The sequence below is a fragment of the Oryx dammah genome, unplaced genomic scaffold (genome assembly GCF_014754425.2).
Source record: "Oryx dammah isolate SB20612 unplaced genomic scaffold, SCBI_Odam_1.1 HiC_scaffold_8, whole genome shotgun sequence".
NCBI lineage: Eukaryota > Metazoa > Chordata > Mammalia > Artiodactyla > Bovidae > Oryx > Oryx dammah.
The window spans coordinates 21,750,859-21,771,995 of NW_024070192.1; the positions used below are offsets into that span (position 1 = coordinate 21,750,859).

The 21,137-nt window shown below is 60.4% G+C and overlaps 1 protein-coding gene across 5 annotated transcripts in view; it reads right to left on the reverse strand.

The window, feature by feature from the left end:
- Positions 1-289: 289 nt before the first annotated feature.
- RARA (retinoic acid receptor alpha) overlaps positions 290-21,137 on the reverse strand; it is a 43,478-nt gene continuing 22,630 nt past the window's right edge. For 3 of the 5 annotated variants that reach the window (XM_040245432.1, XM_040245433.1, XM_040245434.1), the window contains exons 3-9: positions 8,756-8,904; positions 7,285-7,426; positions 5,215-5,375; positions 4,745-4,921; positions 3,342-3,546; positions 2,429-2,587; positions 290-1,852 (exon numbers count right to left, since the gene is read on the reverse strand). In XM_040245432.1, the coding sequence (XP_040101366.1) occupies positions 1,635-1,852; positions 2,429-2,587; positions 3,342-3,546; positions 4,745-4,921; positions 5,215-5,375; positions 7,285-7,426; positions 8,756-8,904 (1,211 nt within the window). In that variant the 3' untranslated portion in view covers positions 290-1,634. Of the gene's footprint in view, positions 1,853-2,428; positions 2,588-3,341; positions 3,547-4,744; positions 4,922-5,214; positions 5,376-7,284; positions 7,427-8,755; positions 8,905-14,126; positions 14,818-21,137 lie in introns of those variants that run through there. The other 2 variants (XM_040245435.1, XM_040245436.1) reach the window with 2 other exon arrangements.

The window sequence follows — 21,137 nt, forward strand, 5'->3', positions numbered from 1 at the left end:
AGCTCCAGCTTCCCAAGGGCTAGGGACTCTGAGAGCTGAGGTGGCTTTCTCTCAGGCTGGGGACTCCCTGAAGGCTGAGGTGGTCTCTCTCTCTCCCTCCTGCCTCTCTACATGGGTCCCTGACAGGCTGAGACCCCTAGACCAAGGGCTTCCTAAGGGCAGGCCTGTCTCCTTCCAGTGTTTCCAGAGCTCTGAGCACAGTAAGGCAGGTCCCGAAGGCAGCTTGGGCCCCAGTCCCTGCCCGGACACCGAGAGAAGGCGGCGAGGCAGCGAGGCTCTGAGGCATGTGTAGAATAAATATAACTTTATTCTTTATCCAGTAGATCTCAGTGGCAAGTCCAACAGTAACAGGTGCACCAGCGGGCTCTGGGGGGGATGAGACCCCCAACCCCGGGGCAAGGAGGGCAGGGCAGAGCCAGCTCCCCCAGCCCCGGGGGAGCAGGGGTGACGTGAGGGGACCCCCTGTAGGCCCGTCCTGCGGGGCAAGGAGGGGGCACGAGTGTGGGGTCGGGGGCAGGCCAGGGAAATGGAGGAACTCAGGCCCCGTGTCTGTCGGCCTGTCTGTCCACTGTGTGTGTGTGCGTGTGTGTGTGTGTGTGTCTGGGGGCCCTGTGGGCAGTGCTGGTGGCCATGAGGCTGGAGGGCAGGGGAGCTCAGACCCCCTGGCCAGCCCCTTCATGGGGAGGGGAGCGCTGGAGGGCTTCGATGACGTGGGCTCTGATGGGGAAGCAGCTACGCCAAGGACACAGGGCAGAGAGACACGTGCCTGGAGGTCCTGAGGCCCTGGTGCTCTGCCCTCAGCCCCATTCAGGGGTGAGCCACTCCTTCCAGGGGTTGCCGGGAAACTGTCCTTGCCCAGTGGTTAGGCAGAGAGAGAGGAGAGGGCAGGCCTTGGAAAGTTAGTACTTCACAGTTTTAAAGAGAAAACTGAGGAGGAAATGGCTGGGGAGGGGGCCTTGGGGGCACAGAGACTTGGAGAGAGAGGGGAAGCCCCTTTCAAGCCACTCCCCTCCCCCAGGGCCCACCCCCCCTCCAGCTCTGAATCCAGCTCCCCCCAATACACAGCACACTTCAGTATAAATGTGCTTAAAATGAAAATTCTTATTTAAAAAAATCAAAACCAGAAAAAAAAATTAAAATAAAAACAAAACCAGCGAGAATTAATACCTGGGGGTTGGTATGGCAAAGTATGTACAGGGGATTCCCCCACCCCTGGCCCACCCCCTCTGTCACCAACCGAGGCAGGGGGGGTTCCCCAACCGGGGGGCAATGGCTTGTGAGTTCTGAGGATGGGGGAGCCAGGTCCTGGCATTTGCTGGTGATGAAGATGTGGCGAGGTGGGCAGAAGGGTGTCTTGATGAACACGAAGCCCCCAGGCCCCATCCCAAGGCCTGGGACGAGGGGTCCTCACTCAGTCCACGGCCACGTCCCTGGCGTCAGCCCAGGCTCCAGGAGCGGGCAGTCCAACGCAGGCCCGGGCCTCTGTCCGAAGAGTCGCCGCCACCTCCTCCCTCCAGTCCCCCGGGCTAGGGAGGACAGGTGGGGCGCAGGGCTGGTGGGGGTTGCATGGTTGGTAGAAAGGCAGAGAAAAGCCAGGGCACGGGGTGAGGGCTGTGTCCACGGGGCAAGGGCAGTCACGGGGAGTGGGTGGCCGGGCTGCTTCTGTTTGAGCTGGGGCTGAGGCTGGGGCTACAGCTGCCGGGCGGGGCAGCCAGGCCGCCCCCGTCCCGCCCCCCACTCCCCGCTTGTCCGCTCAGAGTGTCCAGGCCCTCTGAGTTCTCCAGCATTTCCTGGATGAGAGGTGGCATGGAGCCCGGAATCTCCATCTTCAGCGTGATCACCCGCTCAGCCCCTGCAGGAAAGGAGGAACAGGTCAGTGCGCCCACCCTGCTCCTCTAGCCCTGCACGCAAGCCTGGCCCCAGGAGGGAACATGTAAGGGGTAGGAGGATCCACAGTACCAGTATCAGCTCCCGCCACACTCCGAACCCTGCGCTCAGTTTTCTGACCTAAGCCAGCTCTCCTCAGCCCCCACAGCTGAAGGGCAGCAGGGCAAAGTGGCTCCCAGCTCTGGCTCTGGGGTCACTGGGCTTGATGCCAGGCCCTTCCTACGTGTTGCTGACTCTCCTACTGACATCTCAAGACAGCTCTGTAAATGTCATCCCTGCTCTGCAGATGGGTAACTGAGGCTCAGAGCCGTCGTGTGACCCGCTCAAGGACACACAACGGTCTGGTTCCAGAGCCATCCCCTAAACTAGCATGCCAAGACGACACTGCCACCTTGGGGCTCACAGGCAGGGAGGTCACCTGGGCACGGTGGGGTCGAGGTGAGTGGGGCATCACATGGGCACAAAGACGTGGGGTACTGGCTCAGATGCAGGAGGCCTGACTCTGGACGTGGATGGCAGACGCACAGGGAGAGAGCCCCACCCTTAGCACTGATGCTCCGCAGGTCTGTGATCTTCATCAGCATCTTGGGGAACATGTGTGGGCGGCTGGGCCTCCGCTTCCGCACATAGACCTTCAGTGCCTCCAGCAGCGGCTCCTGCAGCATGTCCACCCGGTCTGGCTGCTCCAGGTCCTGCCGGTCTGAAGCAGCAGAGAAGCCCGCTCAGTCCGGTGAGGAACACAGCTGCGGGCCCCACCGTGACCGCCAGGGGGCGCCCCTGTCCAGGCCACAGGCAGAGTACCGTTGCTCCCCGGGCCTCCCCACACAGAGAGGCCCTAAGAGGCTCTCAAATGTGAGCAAAGAGGGGCTGGGGACAAGAGTGTCCCAAAACTCGCCCTGAGAGCCCACAGCCTTGAACACAGGCAGTGCCATCTTAAGTAGAGGCGGGTCTCCCACTCCTGCTGGTTATTCTGGACACCAGCCCAATATGGCAGCAGTCATGACAATCAGATGGTAACAGCAGCCGACACTTCCTGGGTCTTACTCTGAGCACACTGTGCCTTATTTATTACCTCCTAATCCTCCCATCAACTTTATGAAGTGGAGACCATTACTGCCCCCCTTTTACAGAAACGGAGGCTCAGAGAAGTTCAGCGACCCTGCTGAAGGTCACATGTTGGCCAGGATTTGAACCTGGGTGGTCTGACCTCCAAGTCCTCACTCTTAAGCCCCCTGTAAGGAGCGCTGCCTGGAAATAGGGAACCAGAGCTCAGGTCTCCATCACTGTTCCCTTGCCCTGTGGCCACAGACCAGACCCTGCTCTGCTGGGACTCAGTTTCCTGTCTGACAGGTGCCTTTCTGATCAAATGATCCCCCAGCTTCTCCCTGGGAGAGGCTCCGCAAGCCGCACCACCACCCCTGAGCCTGGCCCCCAGACCCAGGCCCCCTGCCCACCTCCACAGATGAGGCAGATGGCGCTGAGCAACCCAGTCTCAGCGTCATCCATCTCCAGGGGCAGCAGCTGGTTGGCGAAGGCGAAGACCAGGTCCGTGAGTGGGCCAAAGCCGGCGTTGTGCATCTGGGTCCGGTTCAGGGTCAGCCCGTCCGAGAAGGTCATTGTGTCCTGCTCGGGCGTGTACCGCGTGCAGATCCGCAGGATCTGGGTGCAGAGGGTTCTCGAGTTCAGGAACTCACAGCCACCAGCACTTCCGGCACCAGCATCCCCCTAGGACCACCTGGCCGGCAGCCAGACCACTGCAGTTCTACAGAACCTTCTGTGCAACACAGTAGCCACCAGTCACACTGGTGACCGCTGGGCGCTTGAAACATGCTGAGTGCAACTGAGAAACTGAATTTAATTTTAATTAATTTCAATTTAAAACAGCCACCCACGGCCAGCGGCTACTGCATTAGACAGTGCAGATCTACAGCATCCTGCCTCCACACAGAGAATTAAGAGGGAAACAAAACATTTCCAGGAAGGCCAAAACCAAAGGGGATTTCAGTCTATGGTTCCCAGGGCTAGGTACAGAACAAGAGCTCAGTAAATGCACCTCATCTTCAGCTCTCTCAAACCCTGACCCTGCCTCTTGCATCTCCCTTCCACCAGGAAGAGCAGCCTGGTCACACCCCAGGTTCCCAACCTTGGAGGTGGCTGAGAGGGAACAGGAGGGCTGAGAAAGACAGGGAGGACAAGCCTCCCTCCAGCCTTGGATTTGACAGTCTCATCCGCCCCCATCCTGCCTCAAGTCCAGCCTACCCTCTGGCCCCACCAAATGCCCTGCAGGCCCCTGAATCCCACTGGTCCCACACCAGCAGGCCTTTCACATACCATTCTACACAGCTCTAGAGGCTACCTCCTCTGGGGCTCTTCCCTAGGGCCCAGCAGGGTGGCTCTCTGTCCTGCAGGGAGGGGACAGCCCTCCCCCATCTGCAGCCAGCACTTATCACAGTTTTGCAACCTCTGTTTACCTATCTGTTGCCTCCACCAATGGAAGATTCTCGAGAGGGGACAGTGGTGTGTTCACCTCTGTTCTGACACCCAGTTCAAGGCCTGGCCACACAGGGTCCCAGGTGAACCTTTATTAGACTGAACAGATGGGAAGATGGGTGGTTGGACGGAAGCACTGAATCAAAGATGGGCTGAGGATGGATGAATGAGAGTAGAGGTGAATGGGTGCACACCCGGGTGCTGGGTGGCTAAGCAGACAGGTAGACATTCGGGGGAGAGCAAAGGTGGCTGTTTGGGTGGGTGGGCATTTGGACAGGTCGACTCCAAATGGAATTTTAGGAAGGTGCTTATTTGAGCGGCAGGACATCCTCCAAGAACAGGAGGTGGGCAAGGTGCAGACCCTCACCAGGATGTCCAGGCAGGCAGCCTTGAGGAGGGTGATCTGGTCCGCAATGGTGAGGGTGGTGAAGCCGGGCAGTTGCTTGGCAAACTCCACAGTCTTAATGATGCACTTGGTAGAGAGTTCACTGAACTTGTCCCAGAGGTCAATGTCCAGGGAGACACGCTGTTCTGAGCTGTTGTTCTGGGAGGATGGGGGAGGGAGGAGGGGGAGGAAAGTGAGGGCCTTCCCCTGGTGGCACCCTTCTGGGCCTGGCTCTACCTGCCCCGCCCCGCAGGCCTGCCCTCTACTGGCCTTCACTTCCTGAGAGGCGGGGAAGGGGAGGACAAGGCAGCCCAAGCAGGGCTGCAGAGGGGCAGGCCTGGAAAAAGCAGGCGTGCCCCTGGGGGGCTGTACCGAAGTGTATTTGCCCAGCTGTGGGGAGGGGCAGGCCTGACAGCTGGAGGGGTATGAGGTTTGGGGGGAGCGAGCCATACCGTAGTGTATTTGCCCAGTTGGCAGAGCGCAGGGAAGGTCTCCTGATGTGCTTTGCGCACCTTCTCGATGAGCTCCCCCACCTCCGGCGTCAACGTGTAGCTCTCGGAGCACTCGGGCTTGGGCACCTCCTTCTTCTTCTTGTTCCGGTCATTTCTCACGGCTGTGGAGGGCCCAGGCCGCACAGTGAGAGGGCAGGTGGGGTCAGTGGTCCAGCCCCAAGCTGTCCAACCCCAGCCCAAGCTCCTCCCACCAGACTGAGAGCTGTCGTTGCACAGAAGTGCACACACACGTGAGTGCACAGGCAGGTGGGACATCCACAGAGCCGGTCCCTTGGCCCCCCTCTGCGGTGCCCACCCGGCCCTCACGCCCGAGGCCTGCCCCCGGGCTTGGGACCACAGCATGCGTGCCCCAGACCAGCTCGCTCCCCCGGCGTCCGCTCCAGCTCCCTCTCCAGGGTGAAAGCCCGTGTGCAGGTGTCCCAGGTCTGTGCTCTCAGCCTCCCTGCCCCCAGCCCTCCAGGCAGCGCTCAGGATGGGCTCAGAGCAGCTCCCTGGGCAGGCAGACACGGAGTAGGGCTCCCCAGCCTGAGAGTGGGGGGCCGGGTGGGAGAATCTCTCGGCCCATTAGCCGGGGGAGCTGACAAATCACCGGGGGCGCTGAGCCGCACACACCACTCGGCTTTAAAGAAGCGATGGGGTCGTTACCAGCCGATTATCCCAGACACACAATCACTCACGGGGCCAGTGGTGGCGGCTGCTGACGCTGGAGGAAGAGAGGGTGGGGGGTGGAGAACCCAGGGAGGGGGTAGCAGGGTTGGGGGGGAGCTGGCATAATTTGGAGATCACTCATGTCGATTCTGCAAATTCAATAAAGTGCAAGGGAGAGAAGGGAGCGGGAGAGGGAGAGAGGGGGGATAATTTGGGAAGAGAAAATTGCAGCTGTGACAAGACGTTTATCATTCGGAAGCTTTAATTCTATTGAAATGGCAGCTGCTCAGCTCCGGGGCACAGAGCAGCCAGGGAGGAGGTGGAGGGAGGGGAAGGGGGAGTTGGCAGTGGGAGGGGGGAGGGGGCCCCACCCTGGTCCCCCTGCCACGAAAAGCTCTGGGATCGGAAGGTGGCAGAAGCAGAGGAGGAGGAGGTGCTGGGCCTGCAGGGAAGGGTCCCAGGTCTGCAGGTCCCAAGTTGTCTCCGGCTCTGCAACGTGGAGCCACCACTTCCTACGCTGCAGAACAACACAGCCCTTTCCTCCTGAGGCAGGAGGTGGCCGGGTACTTCAGGGTCCCTCTACTCCTGTCCCCCAACCATGTCCCCTCCCCACTTCCTTCTTCCACTGCCCTGCCCACAAAGGGCTAGAGGGTCCTGCAGCCCCCTCCCCCACCCCATCCCCCAAGGCTCGGGCTCCATGGCAACGGCCACGCAGACAAGGAGGCGTCTGTCAGCGTCATTTATCTCTGACATCATCAATCACCGGTCACCAAGGCAACACCCATGATTCAACACAAGAGGGTCTCCCTGTCCAGCCCTCCTTCTTTCCCTCCATCGGGCCTCAGCTGAGCCCAAACTGGAAACCCCCATTCCTCTGGGACAAGAGAAGTCCCAATTCGCTCTTCCAACTCCAGGTCCCAGGCTCCACCAGACAAAGGCTCTTAGATCCCGGTGCCTGCAGCAACCCCCAACACATACACACAAATACCCAACAGCACCCCTGTCCTCAGATGCACGATCGGGGTGGGGGGACTCCGGGATGCTTCTGAGCCCCGCCCCAAAGCCAGTCAGAGCCTGGAAGCAAGCTGGCAGGGGCAGACACGTGCATACATGTGAGCAAGCCCACACAGCCCGCCTCACACGAACAGGAAGGGCTGTCCGCCCATGGACACACAGAAGGTGAGACAGACAGGTCTGTGCAGCTATCCATGAACTGTCCTCAACCACGAGCCAGGGCACCGCATCATGGTAAGGTCCATTTACACCCACACGTTCACCCACATGCCCCTGCTCCTCTGGCTTTAGGGGCCAGGAGCTCACACCCTGCCCAGTGCATGGCACGGCCCGGTCAGTGGCACTCACACTCCTTGGACATGCCCACTTCGAAGCACTTCTGCAGCCGGCAGTACTGGCAACGGTTCCGGGTCACCTTGTTGATGATGCAGTTCTTGTCCCGGTGACACGTGTACACCATGTTCTTCTGGATGCTGCGGCGGAAGAAGCCCTGGGTATAGAGAGCAGGGAGTCAGGTCAGCCACACCCACAGTCGAGCAGTGCTGGCCTGTAGCCTCAGTTCCAGGGCCGAGGCGACTGCTGTCCCCAAGCCTTTGGCCATCCCCTATCCGAGAAGGCCAGATAAGACGGGGAGAAGGGTACACCTACAAAGATACCCCGGGAAGAATCTGAGCATCTGCTGCCTCCACACTGGCGTGGGGAGGGGGCTTCCCCCACCCTGCGCACATAGACCTGGCTTCCCCACCCTGGGGAAGGGGACCGCAGGCTGCTGGTGGGTCAGGAAAAGGGGTAGACGAGACTAGACGGGAGAGAGACAGAGCTCCAGAACCCACAGCCCTGAGCTCGGAGTGCAAGAAAAGAAGACAAGCAGGAGGGGCCAGAGAGGTACAGACACAGGCTGGCCTGGCCTGACAGGTGGAGACATGAGTGCTCACGGGCAAGGCAGCAAGACACATGTTCACTAACCAGGCAGATGAGCACAGATCACAGGGTGACTAGGTTGGTCAGAGGCTGCCCATGTGGGCTAACAGAGAGATGGACAAACGTCTGACCGGGGCAGACCATGAACAGCTGGTCTGGACAGGACAGGCAGACACAGAGAGTCCAAGGCCTTGTGCTTTTTGCCTTTGACCTCTGCCCCACACCTAGTGGCCACTCCACACTGAGGGGGAGCGGAGGGCCCCAAGCCCCGAAGCTGTGCAGCTTCTGAAATCCCTGGGGAAGAAACAGGTATACAGAGACTCAAGCCCTGGGGAGAGGAAGCGGGAAGGCCATGCCCACAGCTTTCGGAAAGGTGGCAGTCCCGTCTGTACCCTGGAGCCTAACGTGGGCACGTGGAAATCCGGCCAGACGCTGGGGAGCCCCAGCCCAGGCACCTGAAGGAGAGGCCAAGACAAGGCGCCTGCTCCTGACGGCCTCCTGCCAGGCTGCCATGGCGAGATGTGGGCAGGCCACCAGGGGCAGGCCTCCTGGGTCCCCAGCCAAGAGCCAGTCGGCAGCCAGTTCACCATGGCAACGCGGGCAGCAGGAGCAGAGCGGGTGTGAGCCCTGCCAGCTGGAGGATGGAGATGCTAGGGGAAGAGTCAGGGCTGGAGGAGGACCTCCGGTTTGGGAGACCCCTGCTCATCTATGGTAAGGAGGTTCTGCTGAAGGCTTCCTCTCCTCCAAGGCTGCTGCCACCTTCCGCACAGAAGTTAAGAGCAGCAGCTTTAGGGTCACCCCCACACTCACCACTACCGGTACAGTCCCCAGACCCAGCAGTGGGAACATGCCACTTATCTAATCAGGACTGTCCTTCCCCACGACCCCCTGGACTCACCTTGCAACCCTCACAGGCGCTGACCCCATAGTGGTAGCCTGAGGATTTGTCTTGACAGACAAAGCAAGGCTTGTAGATGCGGGGGAGGGGAGGCGGCGAGGGGGGGCTGGGCACGATCTCTTCGGAACTGCTGCTCTGGGTCTCAATGGCTAGAAAGAGGAGAAGGGCGGTTAGAGACCCAGGCCACCACCCTCAGCACGGCGGCGTACACCTGGCCTCCAGGTCTCGCCCAGGAGCCTCTCCCAGCTGCCCCAGGGCTGCCAGATGTCAAACTCTGGGGCAGGGGCAATCTTGGGAAAGTTGGCACTCCCCACAGCCAGACTGCCAATGATGCCTCCAGCACCCCATCAGTCCTGCCTACTTCCCCAGGACCCCACCTTCAAAACCAGAAACATCACATAATAAACCATCAGATTCATAGGTGGAGTGACTATCCTGGGTGGGTGCCAGGTGTAGGTGTCAGCCTGGGTCTACAGCCCTGGCCCCTCCGCGCACCCGGTCCCACCTCCCCCAGGTGAGGAAGGGGTTAAGGCCTGAAGGAGGGAGGGGCCAGGACACAAGCTGGGGGCAGAGGAAACTGGGGTCAACAGGATATTCAAAGTTGGCCACTCCCCTACCCCTCTGCTTCCGCTCCCCTCTCCACCCCCACTACCAGCAGCGACAGCCCCTCCTCCTCCGCCCAAGCCATCCCCTGGCCAGGGATCCAAGGCCTGGTGCAGAGTCACGAACACTGGGGCACAACAGGCAGGGACTCCCTCAGAGAAGCAGGGGGACCCTATGCAGACAGGGGGAAGAGTCCCTGTGGGCCCTGGAAGCCCATGGCTCTGAGTGCACCCTGGCTGGGGGGAAAAGCATGACAAAGGGGGTCTGTTCCCATCAATGCTCTGTCTGTCTGGCCATAGAGTCCATAGTATGTCCGGGTTACTGTCCCCCTCCCCTCTTGTTATTCAGCTCCAAGAGGGCAGCCAGGAGGGTGACCCCACCAGCAGGGGCAGCCCCCACTAGCAGAATCCTCCCCAGTGCCTGGCCCCATGCCCATCACCCAGACAGAACAGGGCTGGGCTAGGTGGGGGCTGTCTGTGCTTCAAGCAAGGGCAGCTGCGGGTGCACTGTACTGGATGGGAACTGTGACCCGGCCACCCCCAGATTCCCAAGGGGCCAGCGGCAGCCTCCTGAGGCCTTCGCCAAGTCCACTGGTCCAGGGCCAAGGATGCCTCCCTGAGTAGATAGATCCCTACCTCCTCCCACACTCCAGACTCCTACCTAGCCTCACCCCAAACCCCAGCACACAAGGTTCTGGAATTCAGCGGGGCCCAGAGTTCCTGCCCAAGCACCTCATAGCATCTCACAGTGGCTCATGTGGCCCCAAAATCCAAGCACAGAGAAAAGCAGCACTCAGATGGGGGCCTGGCAAGCTGCAGGCTACCACCCTCCCCCCTTACCTGCAGACACAACCAGAGACTGCCAGGCAGCCGATGACAGGGAACCAGGCCAACAACCTTGGCAAGGCTTTCCTGGCTCTTAGTTGGGCCCGGGCACCACTTCCCTGGTCAGCCCGCTGACCAGCACTGCTATGGCCCTGCATCCCTGTCCCTGCCCAGAGAGCAGCCTGCAGCAAAGGGTCAGTGGATGCTCACACCACACCCCCAGAGATCCAGACTCTGCTGACCCTCCCCCACTACTCTGCTCCTCACCCCAAATCGAACTGTCCTGGCCTGGTTTTCCCCCACCTCACTCTCCCGGAGGCCAGACAAGCAAATCAGACAGGCGAGAGGCCTGAGAACAGCTGCTGTGGGGGAGCAGGGTTGGGGGGCCTGGGTGAGGCCAGGAGGCAGAGGGGTGAGCGACAAAGGAGCCCTTTGTTGTGCTAACTTTTTCCAAGACGTAAAAGGAGTAACAATAGACAATCCAGACTAGTGGGGGGGGGGGGTTGTCAAGGACAAGGGGATGTGGGGGGGCCGTGGCCTAGAATCCCAGTCAGCGTTCCAACAAGCAGGGGACCCAATAAGCAGGGGCTGGAGGCACTGACCTACCCCCCTCCTATCCGCTCCTATCCAGCCTTTGCCCTGGGCCCACCTCCCCCAAGTCTCAAACCTCTCCAATGGACCAGAAGGCAGGGGGAGAAAGGACAGAGGGAGCTCTGGGTTCAGAGTGGGCTCGAGAGAGGGGAGGGGCACGGACGCACAGTGGGTGCCCGGGTGAAGGACAGATAGCTCTGAGGCCAGGGACTGACTGGAGGGCCAAAGGCTTGTAGAAATTTGGAGCTAAGGCCAAGTCCAAAGGCTGTTTATGAAACTGGAAGATGTGCTTTTTTAAACTGTGCTTTTTGGCAGGATGGGGGGTGGGGGCAAGATGACCCAAGGTGGGGGTACAGTTTGGTTTCAGTGAGGCCTCCTTTCGGCCCACCCCATAGCAGCCGGCTGCCTCTGGGGCCGGAACTCTGCTCTGCACCCCCCCACCCCCAGCACACCCCCACCTGTCACCCAGGTAACAGCTCTGAGGTTTCCCACTGTGCCCTTTGAACCCGGAGCCCTGGCCCAGTCCCCACCTCCCGGGAGTGCAGCCAGCAGCCTCAGAGGAACAGGGGACACTCTGGGACCCTCCCACCTTCTGCAAAAGTTAGTCTGAACTCTGCACACCTGGGGGAGTAAGGACTGCCACGACCTGGCCCCTCCCCAGAGGCCCCAGCACACAGATCTCTCCTCTTCCCGGAGAAGGACGGCACGGGAGAAGCACCACACCTTCTCGGGCTCAAAGTTCCAGCGCCTGGCGGAAGGCTGGCACCGGCCCAGGAAGCCAGGCATCCCCTCCCGCCCGCGCAGCCGGGCTGCCCCGCCCCCGGCCCCGCCGGGCTGCGGGCGGGCAGGAGGCGCAGAGCGCTCCGGAGTCCCCCGCGCCCCAGAGCCCCTCGCAGGCGCACAAGGGGCCGGTTTCCTGGAGGAGATCAGCAGGAAATCAGCCGGGCCCCCGGCCAGCGGCTCCCCTCCCAATCCAGCTGGCGCCCGGTCCTCTGCAGCTCCCCTCGCAGCCCCCGGAGAGGGCCGAGGAGGGGGCGCCGGGCGCTAGGTCCCGCCCTGCCTCCACCCCGGAGGAGGGTGGGGGTGGCTCTGGGTGCACCGCCGCGGCCGGGGCGGAAGAAGGCCCCTGCCCAGCGGCCGCCGATAACCATCTCTCCCCCTCCCCCAACTAAGGGCATCCACGTGCTTCACATTCTTGGCCGTCTGGAAGCGGGCGGAGGCATGAGCGGCGAGATTGGTGGGGGACAGATGGAGAGCCGCGTCCTCTGTACCCCTTATCCTCTGGCGCCCCAAATCGGGGGCTCTGGCGAGGGAGGCAAGGTCCCCAGGGTCCTGAAGGGTCGGAAGGTCTCCTCCCACAGCCCACCTGCTGTCTCTTCCCACCGTTGGTGGAAGTGGCAGGAGGGAACAGAGAATCTGGTGGACAGGGCCCCGAGGGCTCCTGTCATCAAAGGCCACACTGGTGGGTTGGGTAATGACCCCATGTGCTTTAGACTCGCTCAGGTCACCACCCCCAGCCTCCAGGTCCTTCCTGTGCCCCACAACCACCCCCAGAGCCCCACTCCCAGCCTTGGGGGGCTGAGCCCACTGCCACACACCCAACACTCCGACCACGGGGAGAGGGCAGCCCAGGCCTCTGGCTCCATGCCGCCCCGTGTCCTCCACTTCCCCATCGCCCGCTGGACTCCAGGATCCCCCAGACCTTGTCTGGCCAGTTTGGGGCCAGAAAGAGCTGAGCTGCCCCCAAGGGCTGGAGCCCAAGGTCTCAGATGCTCGCTCCTCCCCAGACCTCTGGCAAAGGCGGCCGAGACCGTGGAGGGAACAACCGCAGCAGCCATACCCCCAGTGACCCCACTCTGGAGGGGGGACACCTTCCTCCAGTTCTGGGAGGTCGGGAAGAAGGGTTCTGGTGTATGTCACATTTCTCACCTGTCCCCTTCTCCCTAAAGTCCACCCAAGAACACCTCTCCCTCCCTCCCACCGTCTGCAGCCTACCAGGCAATCTGCCCCAGAGGCAGAGGTCAGGGGGCAGGACGATAGAGGCCGGGGGTGAGGTGGCTCCAAGAGGGGCACAGATGGGCGTCGCCCCACCTCAGGTCTCTCTCCCTATGGCAAAGGTGTTGGGGGCTGCCCTTCAACCTCCCGCAGCCCGCCAGGCCCCCAGAGACCCACTCCACCCCTCCTCCCTGGCAGGCAGGAGGGGAGGCAGCCAGTCTGGGAGTGGGGGAGAAGCCCCAGGGAAGAGCTGAGCCCAGAGAGGACGAAACCAGAGCCAAGTAACAATAACCCCCTGAGCGCCGTTCCCCTCAGGTACACTACCCCACAGCTGGGTATAAACACGCCCAGGTGTGCACCCCGGGCACTCGGCTCCCGCCAAGGCACAGAGCCCCTCCCTTCCAGAGAAGCCTGAACCCAGACGGGACAGCCAGCAGAGGAGGTGCCAGAACTCCAGGATTCTCATGGGAGGCCCTTGTAGGGACAGCCCAGCGCCTGCCCCCATCCCCAGGTGAAAAGAGGGAAACAAAAGGACACGCTGGGTTGGGAGGGGACATATTCCTCGCTTCCAGAGCAGCTCCAGACCCACAAAAAATCAAGCTCAGCCTCCAGAGGACAAACCGTTTCAGGATTACGGGCAGGGGGGACCCTTCCCACCAGATTAACTTCCCCTCTCCATTCCTGGTACAGCCGAGTATCCAGGACCAAGGCAACCCTCAGATGGACAGGGGGCCTGCCCCAAGGTGTGAGGGTCAGGCAGGGTGGCCGATGGGTATCTGATGGAGTTGCCCCTTCTTGCAGCACCCCGCTGCCAACACCAAAGACACGGAGCGCTCCCCTGATAACCCACCCAGACGGCACAAGGGAAAGAGCTGGGGGCAGCAGCTGCTGCCCAGGAGGGGCTGTCCCCCAGGCTTTGGCAGGGGTGGGATCAGAGGAGGAGGCCCCTCCTCCGAGAAGCAGAAGCCCCACTCTACGACCTTCACCCCACCCTCCTGGATGGCAGAAAGGACCACTCAGCTGTGAAGCTATTGGATTCCAAGCAAGGAGATATAAACTGGGGACAAGGGACTTCACTTCCCCTACAGGAAGTGGAAGTAGAGATGAACAAACGTTTCCTGAATAGATGACCCCCCAAAGTTTCTCTGTCGGAACACAACAGAAATAAGCGCCCAGGGTTACTCGGGGGGAGTCCAATTGTCCAACAAGGGCACCCGACGTTCAGCAAGAGAGGCAAGGGAAAGTGAAGGGTCAGAGGCAAGACCACCTCACCACGTCCCCAGTCCGCACCCCCTAGTCGTAGCGGAAGCCCCACAGTCCCACTCCCAGCTCCCACAATAGGAGGAGGAGGCCGATACCTACAGTGGTTTGAGCCATTCCAAAGCGGAGTCCGGAGCGGAGTGGAGTAGGGGCCGGGAGCAGGGAGCCCCTTCTCCGGAAGCAAACAGGCCCGGTTCTGGTTATAAAAATCCACCACCAGGAAGGGATTGGGGGTGGGGGTGAGCCCCCCCACGTCCACACTCTCGTACATCTTCCCCGTGAATACAAGAGGTCCGGGCGGGGAAGTCCTGCGCGCCGCCTCCCTCACTCAGTCGGCGGCGCCATCCAAGAGCTGCTGGGGGCGAGGGGCACGTCCCCCCCGGCCCCGACTGGTGACCCGGGCCGGGGGCCACCTTCTGCCCGAAGTCCCGCGTCCAAATCGGCCGGCCGCCCTGCGAGTCCCAGGTGAAAGCAGGCAAGTTGTGTGTACTGGAGGAGGAGGGGAGTCCGCCGACTGCCCTCGGGAACGCCCGGCCGAGGCCCGGGAACTCCGCAGCTTCACCTCGAGGGGGCTCCCGTCGCGAGTCTCATGGTGTCCGAGGCAGCGTCCCGCGGCTCCCCGAGCGCGCCGGTCGGGGGCGGGATCGGCGCGGGGCGGAGGGTGACCGAGCACTTCCTCCTCCCCACCACCCCGGGGCTCCCGGGCTTCTCCCGGGCGAGGATTTGGGTGAGGTGGGGACCGCGCGGCTCCGCCTCCACCAGGCCCGGGGCGGGCGCCGGGCACTCGGTCTCCGGCGGTGCGCGCCGAGGTCCCCCCACCCCGGCCTGCGCGCCCCGTCCCCTGCGGTCCCACCTCCTTTCCTCCGCCCCGTCCCGTCCAGGCGCCGCCCCTGCTTTAACCCTTTCCCAGCGGGTCCGGTTGCAGCGGACGCCAAGCCGGGAACTGAGAGGGAGAGGCGGGGTGTGGAAGGAGATTGCGGGGAGCCCGGGCAGGGGGAGGACAGAAGAGCGGACGGAAGGGGGAAAAGGCTCAAGAGCAGGAGTGCGCGGAGTACGGACGGAGGCTGTGTGCCGGGAGAGGAGGGGGCTCCACCGGGACGGAAGAGGGACGGGCGCCTCCCCCATCCCAGTTCCGGCTCCCAGCCTCCCCCGTGGTTGGGTCAGTCCCCGGCCCGGCGAAGCTACGGCGAGGGAGGTGGTAGGCGGGAGGAGGGGGGTGGTCCGGTGTCCTCCCCCAACACACCCCCAACCCAGCCCGGGCCTCATTTGCCTAATGCAATGCGGCTGAACTCTCTCTGAACTCGCCTGGCGGCGCCTCACCTCCGGGTGACCCACCCACCGCTGCCCGTGACATCAGCCGCCCGCCAGCCCCCTGCCCGGTTGGGCCGCTCCCCGGGAGACGCCGGGAGTGGCGGCCGGAGACGAAGGGCCAGGGTGCTTGTGGCCAAGTGTGAGCGCCTTGCAGGGTGTCCCGGGTGTGACACTGTGCGGTTCGGGCACCGTGTGAGAATGAAACACCCGGCTTGTGTCATTGTCTGTGACATCATGTGTGACTCCGGCCACCCGCCCGACGGAACCCGAGGCGGCAGCTCCGGCGCCTTGGCAGAAACGCTTGTGCTGAGGAGGGCTCTCCTTCCACGCTCTGCGTGCTTCCGTCGAGCAAAGCCCCGCCCAGGGTGTCTCCCAGAGGCGGAACCACCCTCGGCCCCCCACCGTACCGCCCAGCCCTGGAGTGAGAAAAGGAGGGGCTGATGCCTTCCAGCTGACCACTTCCTCCCGGAAGCCCTCGGGAGGCCTGTTTCACTGGAAGAAAGGCCTAGGTTGGGTAGGTCCGGGGAAGTGGGGGGATGCCCTGGGAGAAGAGGACATCTTATTGCCCGCTCTGGCCCTGCAGCCGAGTTCCTCTTTCTAAAAAGGGATAGGAATTTAAGTGCTTCCCAAGGATATTCTTCTAAAAGCCACGTTTCTAAATTATGTGGTCAGGTGATCCTCACAGCCACTCCAAGAGATAAACACTATTATTCCTGTTTTACAAATAAAGAAACTAAGCTCTCAGCAGGGTTAGATGGGTTGTCCAAGATCACACTGCTAATATAGATTTGAGCTTTCTACCATCAGAGCCCATATTCCCACCATGCCAAGCCAATGCAAAAAAAAACTATTTTCTGATCACCTCCTAGGTGGATACCATGGGGAGCCTGCCTTTTTAGACCTTATGGTGAAACAGCCATTTAGCAAATAATCACACATATATGTTTTTCATTGCATATATATATATAATTGCAAGCTGAGATAACTGGTATTATGACACAAGTAAGCACATAAAAAACAAGCTTGAGGGAGAATTAATGTGGGCACCTAATTTAGGTTGGAGGGTGAAAGCAGAGACCCAAAGAAAAAGTAGAAGTTTAAAAATTAGTTAGGCAAAGAGCAGGAAGGAGTGGAGTTCCAGTAAGAGCCTATGCAAGGGTCCTGGGGTTATAAAAGTCAGAGAGCTTACTCAAGGAACTATCAGGGGACTAGAGTAGATGGCATATACAACTCAAGAAGAAAAGGAGCACAATGCCAGACCGTAGAGGTGGGCTCAGACCAGACCAGGTGGGCTTGCTGAATTTTATCTCAAATGCAGGGAGAAACCACTGAAAGGTTCCAAGCAGAGGAGAGGCAAGATCCGATTTACAGTGTTACAAATCAGCTTTAACCTTGTGAAGCTGTGTGGCGAATGGATGGTAGGAGGGCAAGAGAGACCAGTCAGAACAGTCCAGGCAGCACACAGGTTAGCACAGCCCAGGAAACTGCCAGTGGTGATAAGTGAGTGAAAGCTGCCCAGTCGTGTCCGACTCTGTGCGACCCCATGGACTATACAGTTCAGGCCAGAATACTGGAGCGGGTAGCCTTTCCCTTCTCCAGGGTATCTTCCCAACCCAGGGATCAGGTCTTCCCAACCCAGGTCTCCCGCCAGCGGTAATAAAGGAAACTAATCAGTGTGTGGCTTGTGCTACAGCAAAGTTCCAGGACTGCAAAGCAGCAAAGTCTACTGGGCTGGGGGACAGGTGGGTGTGGGGCTCCAAAGTGAGGTCTCACCTAAGTGAGGTGTCTGGGCTGCAGAAGGAAAGCTGGGACCTAGAGCACAGACACAAGCCTTGGCTGGGGATGAGACTGCTGGGGAAGAGGGCAGATTGCTTCCAAGGCCCTTGGTATCTTTCCTCCCAATGACACAGATCCAGGGCACCAGTTATGTGCTAGGCCTTGCATTCGCAGCTTTGAGGTGCTCAAGGATCAGGGACTGTCCCTGCCACCAAAGACCTGGTGATCGGGAAGAGATCTCCCAAATGACTATAGCTCATGGTGGGTATCCGGTGGAGAGGAGTCCCTTCGTGGGAGAGAGATGAGTTTTATAGAAGAAAAAATAAGGACCTGCGGGCATTCAAAGGAGGTGGGGGGTGGGGTGGAGAGTGAGAGAGGAAGAGGGAACATCTCTGAAGGTTTCTGGGAAGAGGCGGTATTCAAGATGTTCCTTGAAGGATGGATAGGATTTCCGGAGCTGGAGAAGGGGAGAAGTCAGGGTGAGATGCCTGTTCTGGGCAACAGCAAGGTCACGGGGCAGGTCAGAGTAGAACACAGTGTCCTGGGGGCAATGGGAGAAGAGGGAAAAGGAAGGTTCCGGCAGGTTCTGGCTGGCCACGGGGGGGGTGGGGTGGGGGGGAGGGCCTAGCGGCAGGTCTGGGCCCCCGTCTTCCTCTGCCACATCCCCCATAACTCCTCCAGCACCGTGTGCTTAGCAGGCCCTCAGCAGGTGTGGGCTGAACTGAACTGGCCTCCACTTTTCCCCCCACGCGCGTTTCCCCCCACGCGCGACTCCCTCTGGTCCCTGACCCCGTCTAGAGGGGATAACAAACAGGAAATAATGAGGCCCAGGAGCTGGACAGGCATCAGGTCCCAGTACAGGGTGCCATCCCCCAGGACAATACCAGCTCCACGCCCCCACTCCCCCCGACCCAGTCATCACTGATCTAACGGGGTACTTGAAGCTCTCCCAGGCCCTCACCAGCAGGCAGGTCACCACGGCCTCCTAGCAGCCTGCCCCAGCAAGGAACAGATTAGGAGTCTTGATTTAAAGAGGAAACAGAGTCAAGAGAGGTTGAGTGACCTGCCCCCGGCCGCATGGGAAGAGCTGTCCTTTAAGACTTCTGCCAAAGGGGCCTTGGTCCGTGGGCTGAGGTTCTCTGCAATTCAGAAGTAAGAATGGGGAGGGGAGGACCTCTATTTCTGATCTAGCCAGAGCTGAGGGCCTCGGGTCTACCCTGGGAGGTCTGGCTCCATGGGTTATGCCCCACCTTTGAAAAGGGAGAGGAGGAAGAAGGCGTTGTGGGCACCACCCCAAAGTGATTTGGAGAAGGGAAGCATTTCCTCTTTCCACAGACACTACCCCTCAAAGGGTGGTCAGGCCTGCACTGGCACATCCCCATGGGCACAGGGCCCTTGGCATGGGCACACACTATGTCTCAGGTCTGGGCCAGCCTAGAGGACAGGCTTCCTTCCCGGAGTCCCCTCCCCCAGCCCATGCTGGGATCCGGCCCTGAGGGGGTCTGTGCACTACCAGTGCTTCCAGATAAAAGGTGAGGGGGCCCCATTTTCATTCAAAACCCCATCCAACAGTCTTTCGGCTGACTCTGCATTTTGGACCCCAGGAAGGGCACTGCTAGCAGTTCCCCCACCCCCTGGGCTCTCTCTCCTATTGTCCAGGGAAAGAGTGGGCAGGAGAGGGAGTGGCAGAGGAGAGGAAGTCTCCCCAGGCTCCCCCAGACCCTGGAGCCGCTCCCCCGTTTCTAGGCATACATAGCAAATGTGTGGATGGAAACGAAAAGTCTGGACCCGGTCTTTCGGGGCTCCCATCCCCAGTTCCTCTCCCCGTGGCTTCCAACTTCCCTGCTCCCACTCCACAAATGGAAACAAAATAAGAATAAGAATGTGGCTTTTACACTCGGTTCCTCCAGTGTCTGTCTGGAGATGGGGGGAGGGTGCCCGCTGAGCTCTGCAAACTCCCGGTGCTGCAGTGGGCTGATTTGGGGGCGGGGATGGGTGTGAACAGATTGTATCCGCAGCTTCCAGGACAGGATGGAGATCTGGCCCAGGCCTCTTATCGCTCTTTCCCTCCAGCCTTCAGGATCAAAAACAGAAGAGGGGGCGTGGCTAGGGGAGGCCTTCCCTACGCCCCCTGCTGGGTGAAGGCGGGAGGTCCTGAAGCAGAAGCGGGGCTTCCTCCTACCTTCAGCCAGGGAAGAGGGGGTTTCACCATGGCCCTGATCCGCCCCCCCAGACTCCTCATACCCAGGACTCCCCACCATACCCTCCCGGGGCTGCCTATCTGGATGGCAGACAACAGCCCAGCTGTAGGGTCACTCAGCTCAGCCACGTAACCACCAGCGCTGTTTCCTCGGGTGTAAAGGGAGATAATGTCCCTCTCCCAGATTGTCGGGATTCAGATTTGTAAAACAGAGATAAGGTCCCAGGCACACAGTGGGCGCTCCACAGATGTTAGCATCCGATTCTCCCCAGCTCCCACCCAGAAAAGGGTCACGATCCTCTTCCCCTGACATAACACCCGGGTACCACGGCCATGAGACAGCGGTGAGCACATGCAAGACGAGGAGCAGAGTGCATTACGTCGGCGATCTTGCCTAACCTCAGCCGTCTGAGGGAGGTTCTGCTTAGATCCCTGTTTTACAGACGAGGAAACACGCTCGGAGAGGTTGTCACACTTAGTAAATGGCAAAGCCAGAACTCAAGCTACACAGCCTACTCCACAGCAACCCCTCCCACCTCATGGAATTCCCAGGGCGAGCAATAAAAAAGGCAGGTGTGTTTCCTCTCCAGCCTAGACTAGCGATAAGAAAGAGACCCTTCCCCCTCCAAACACACAACACAACCACAGACCCCTCCCCCTTACACATTCAGTGCCCTAAGTCACCTCCCCCTGCAGCACACAAACACACTGACACCCCTCCCGGCTCTGGATCTGATTCTCCTCAAACACACTCTGACCCTCTCACCCAATACTATTAAGCCATTGACCCCCTCCCCAGCACACACCCAACCTTGACCTCCCCACCCCTAAAACACACCCAACCCTCACCTCCCTCCCAAAACACACACAACCCTGACCCTCCCCAGAAGGTACACAGAATCCCAAGCCTCCACAGTAAATACCAGTCTTCAAGAGACCAAGCCTCCAGGGCTGGTTTGGAGGGGGAGATCTTGTACCATCCCTGGAACTTCCCACTCTGGCTTCCCGGGAGAGAAAGACAACAGCAGGACAAATACCCACCCGTCGCCACTGACCTAGAGAACAGTTCTGTCCTTCTACAGGCCACTGAGTCTCTGAAGCACACCCAGGGTCCAGCCTCCCCCCACCCCAACTTGGCGAGAGGGATGGAAGGATGGACAACACCTTTGTTGGCGGCAAGTGGGAGGAGGGGGCCTCCTGTGCCAGGCTGCCTGCAGAAAGGGTGGCAGGGGACCAGAGCATATAATCACTCCTGGTGGGGATGGGGGCCACAGCTGTCCACCCTCCTGGGAAATGCCTGGCCCCCAGCACCAGCCCTCAGGTGGGGGGAGCGAGGCTGCCTCCAGGTCTGAACTTTGATTTGTCATGCTGCACTACCCAGAGCCGAAAGCCAGGGTTACCAGGTCCCGCAGGCTTCCACGAGAAAGAGGGAGATGCCTGGCTCCCTCGGGGTGGATGGAGAGGTTCCTGACCTAAGGGGAAGGAAGGTCAGGGAGAAGCTCAGAAGCTGGGGGTCTGGGTAAGCAGAGGTGGTGTTGTTTACTAGGAAGAGGCAGGGAAACCCACTGGCTCACAGAGGGAGGGGGGCAGGAAGGGGCATTGCTTAACCAGAAATGTGGGCACCCCACCCTGGGGGAAGAAGGTTACCAGGGTGGGAGGTGGGGTACCCGGAAACCCTCCCCACCCACCTCGAAGAAAGAGGAAGAAGCTTGCAACATTCAAAAAGGAGAGCAAAACACTCGCTTGTCCAGCACAAGACAGGGGTCAGGCCAGCCCTCCGTGAGCCAGGCCCCAAGGGGACAGTGTCCAGGGCCCTGTTCCC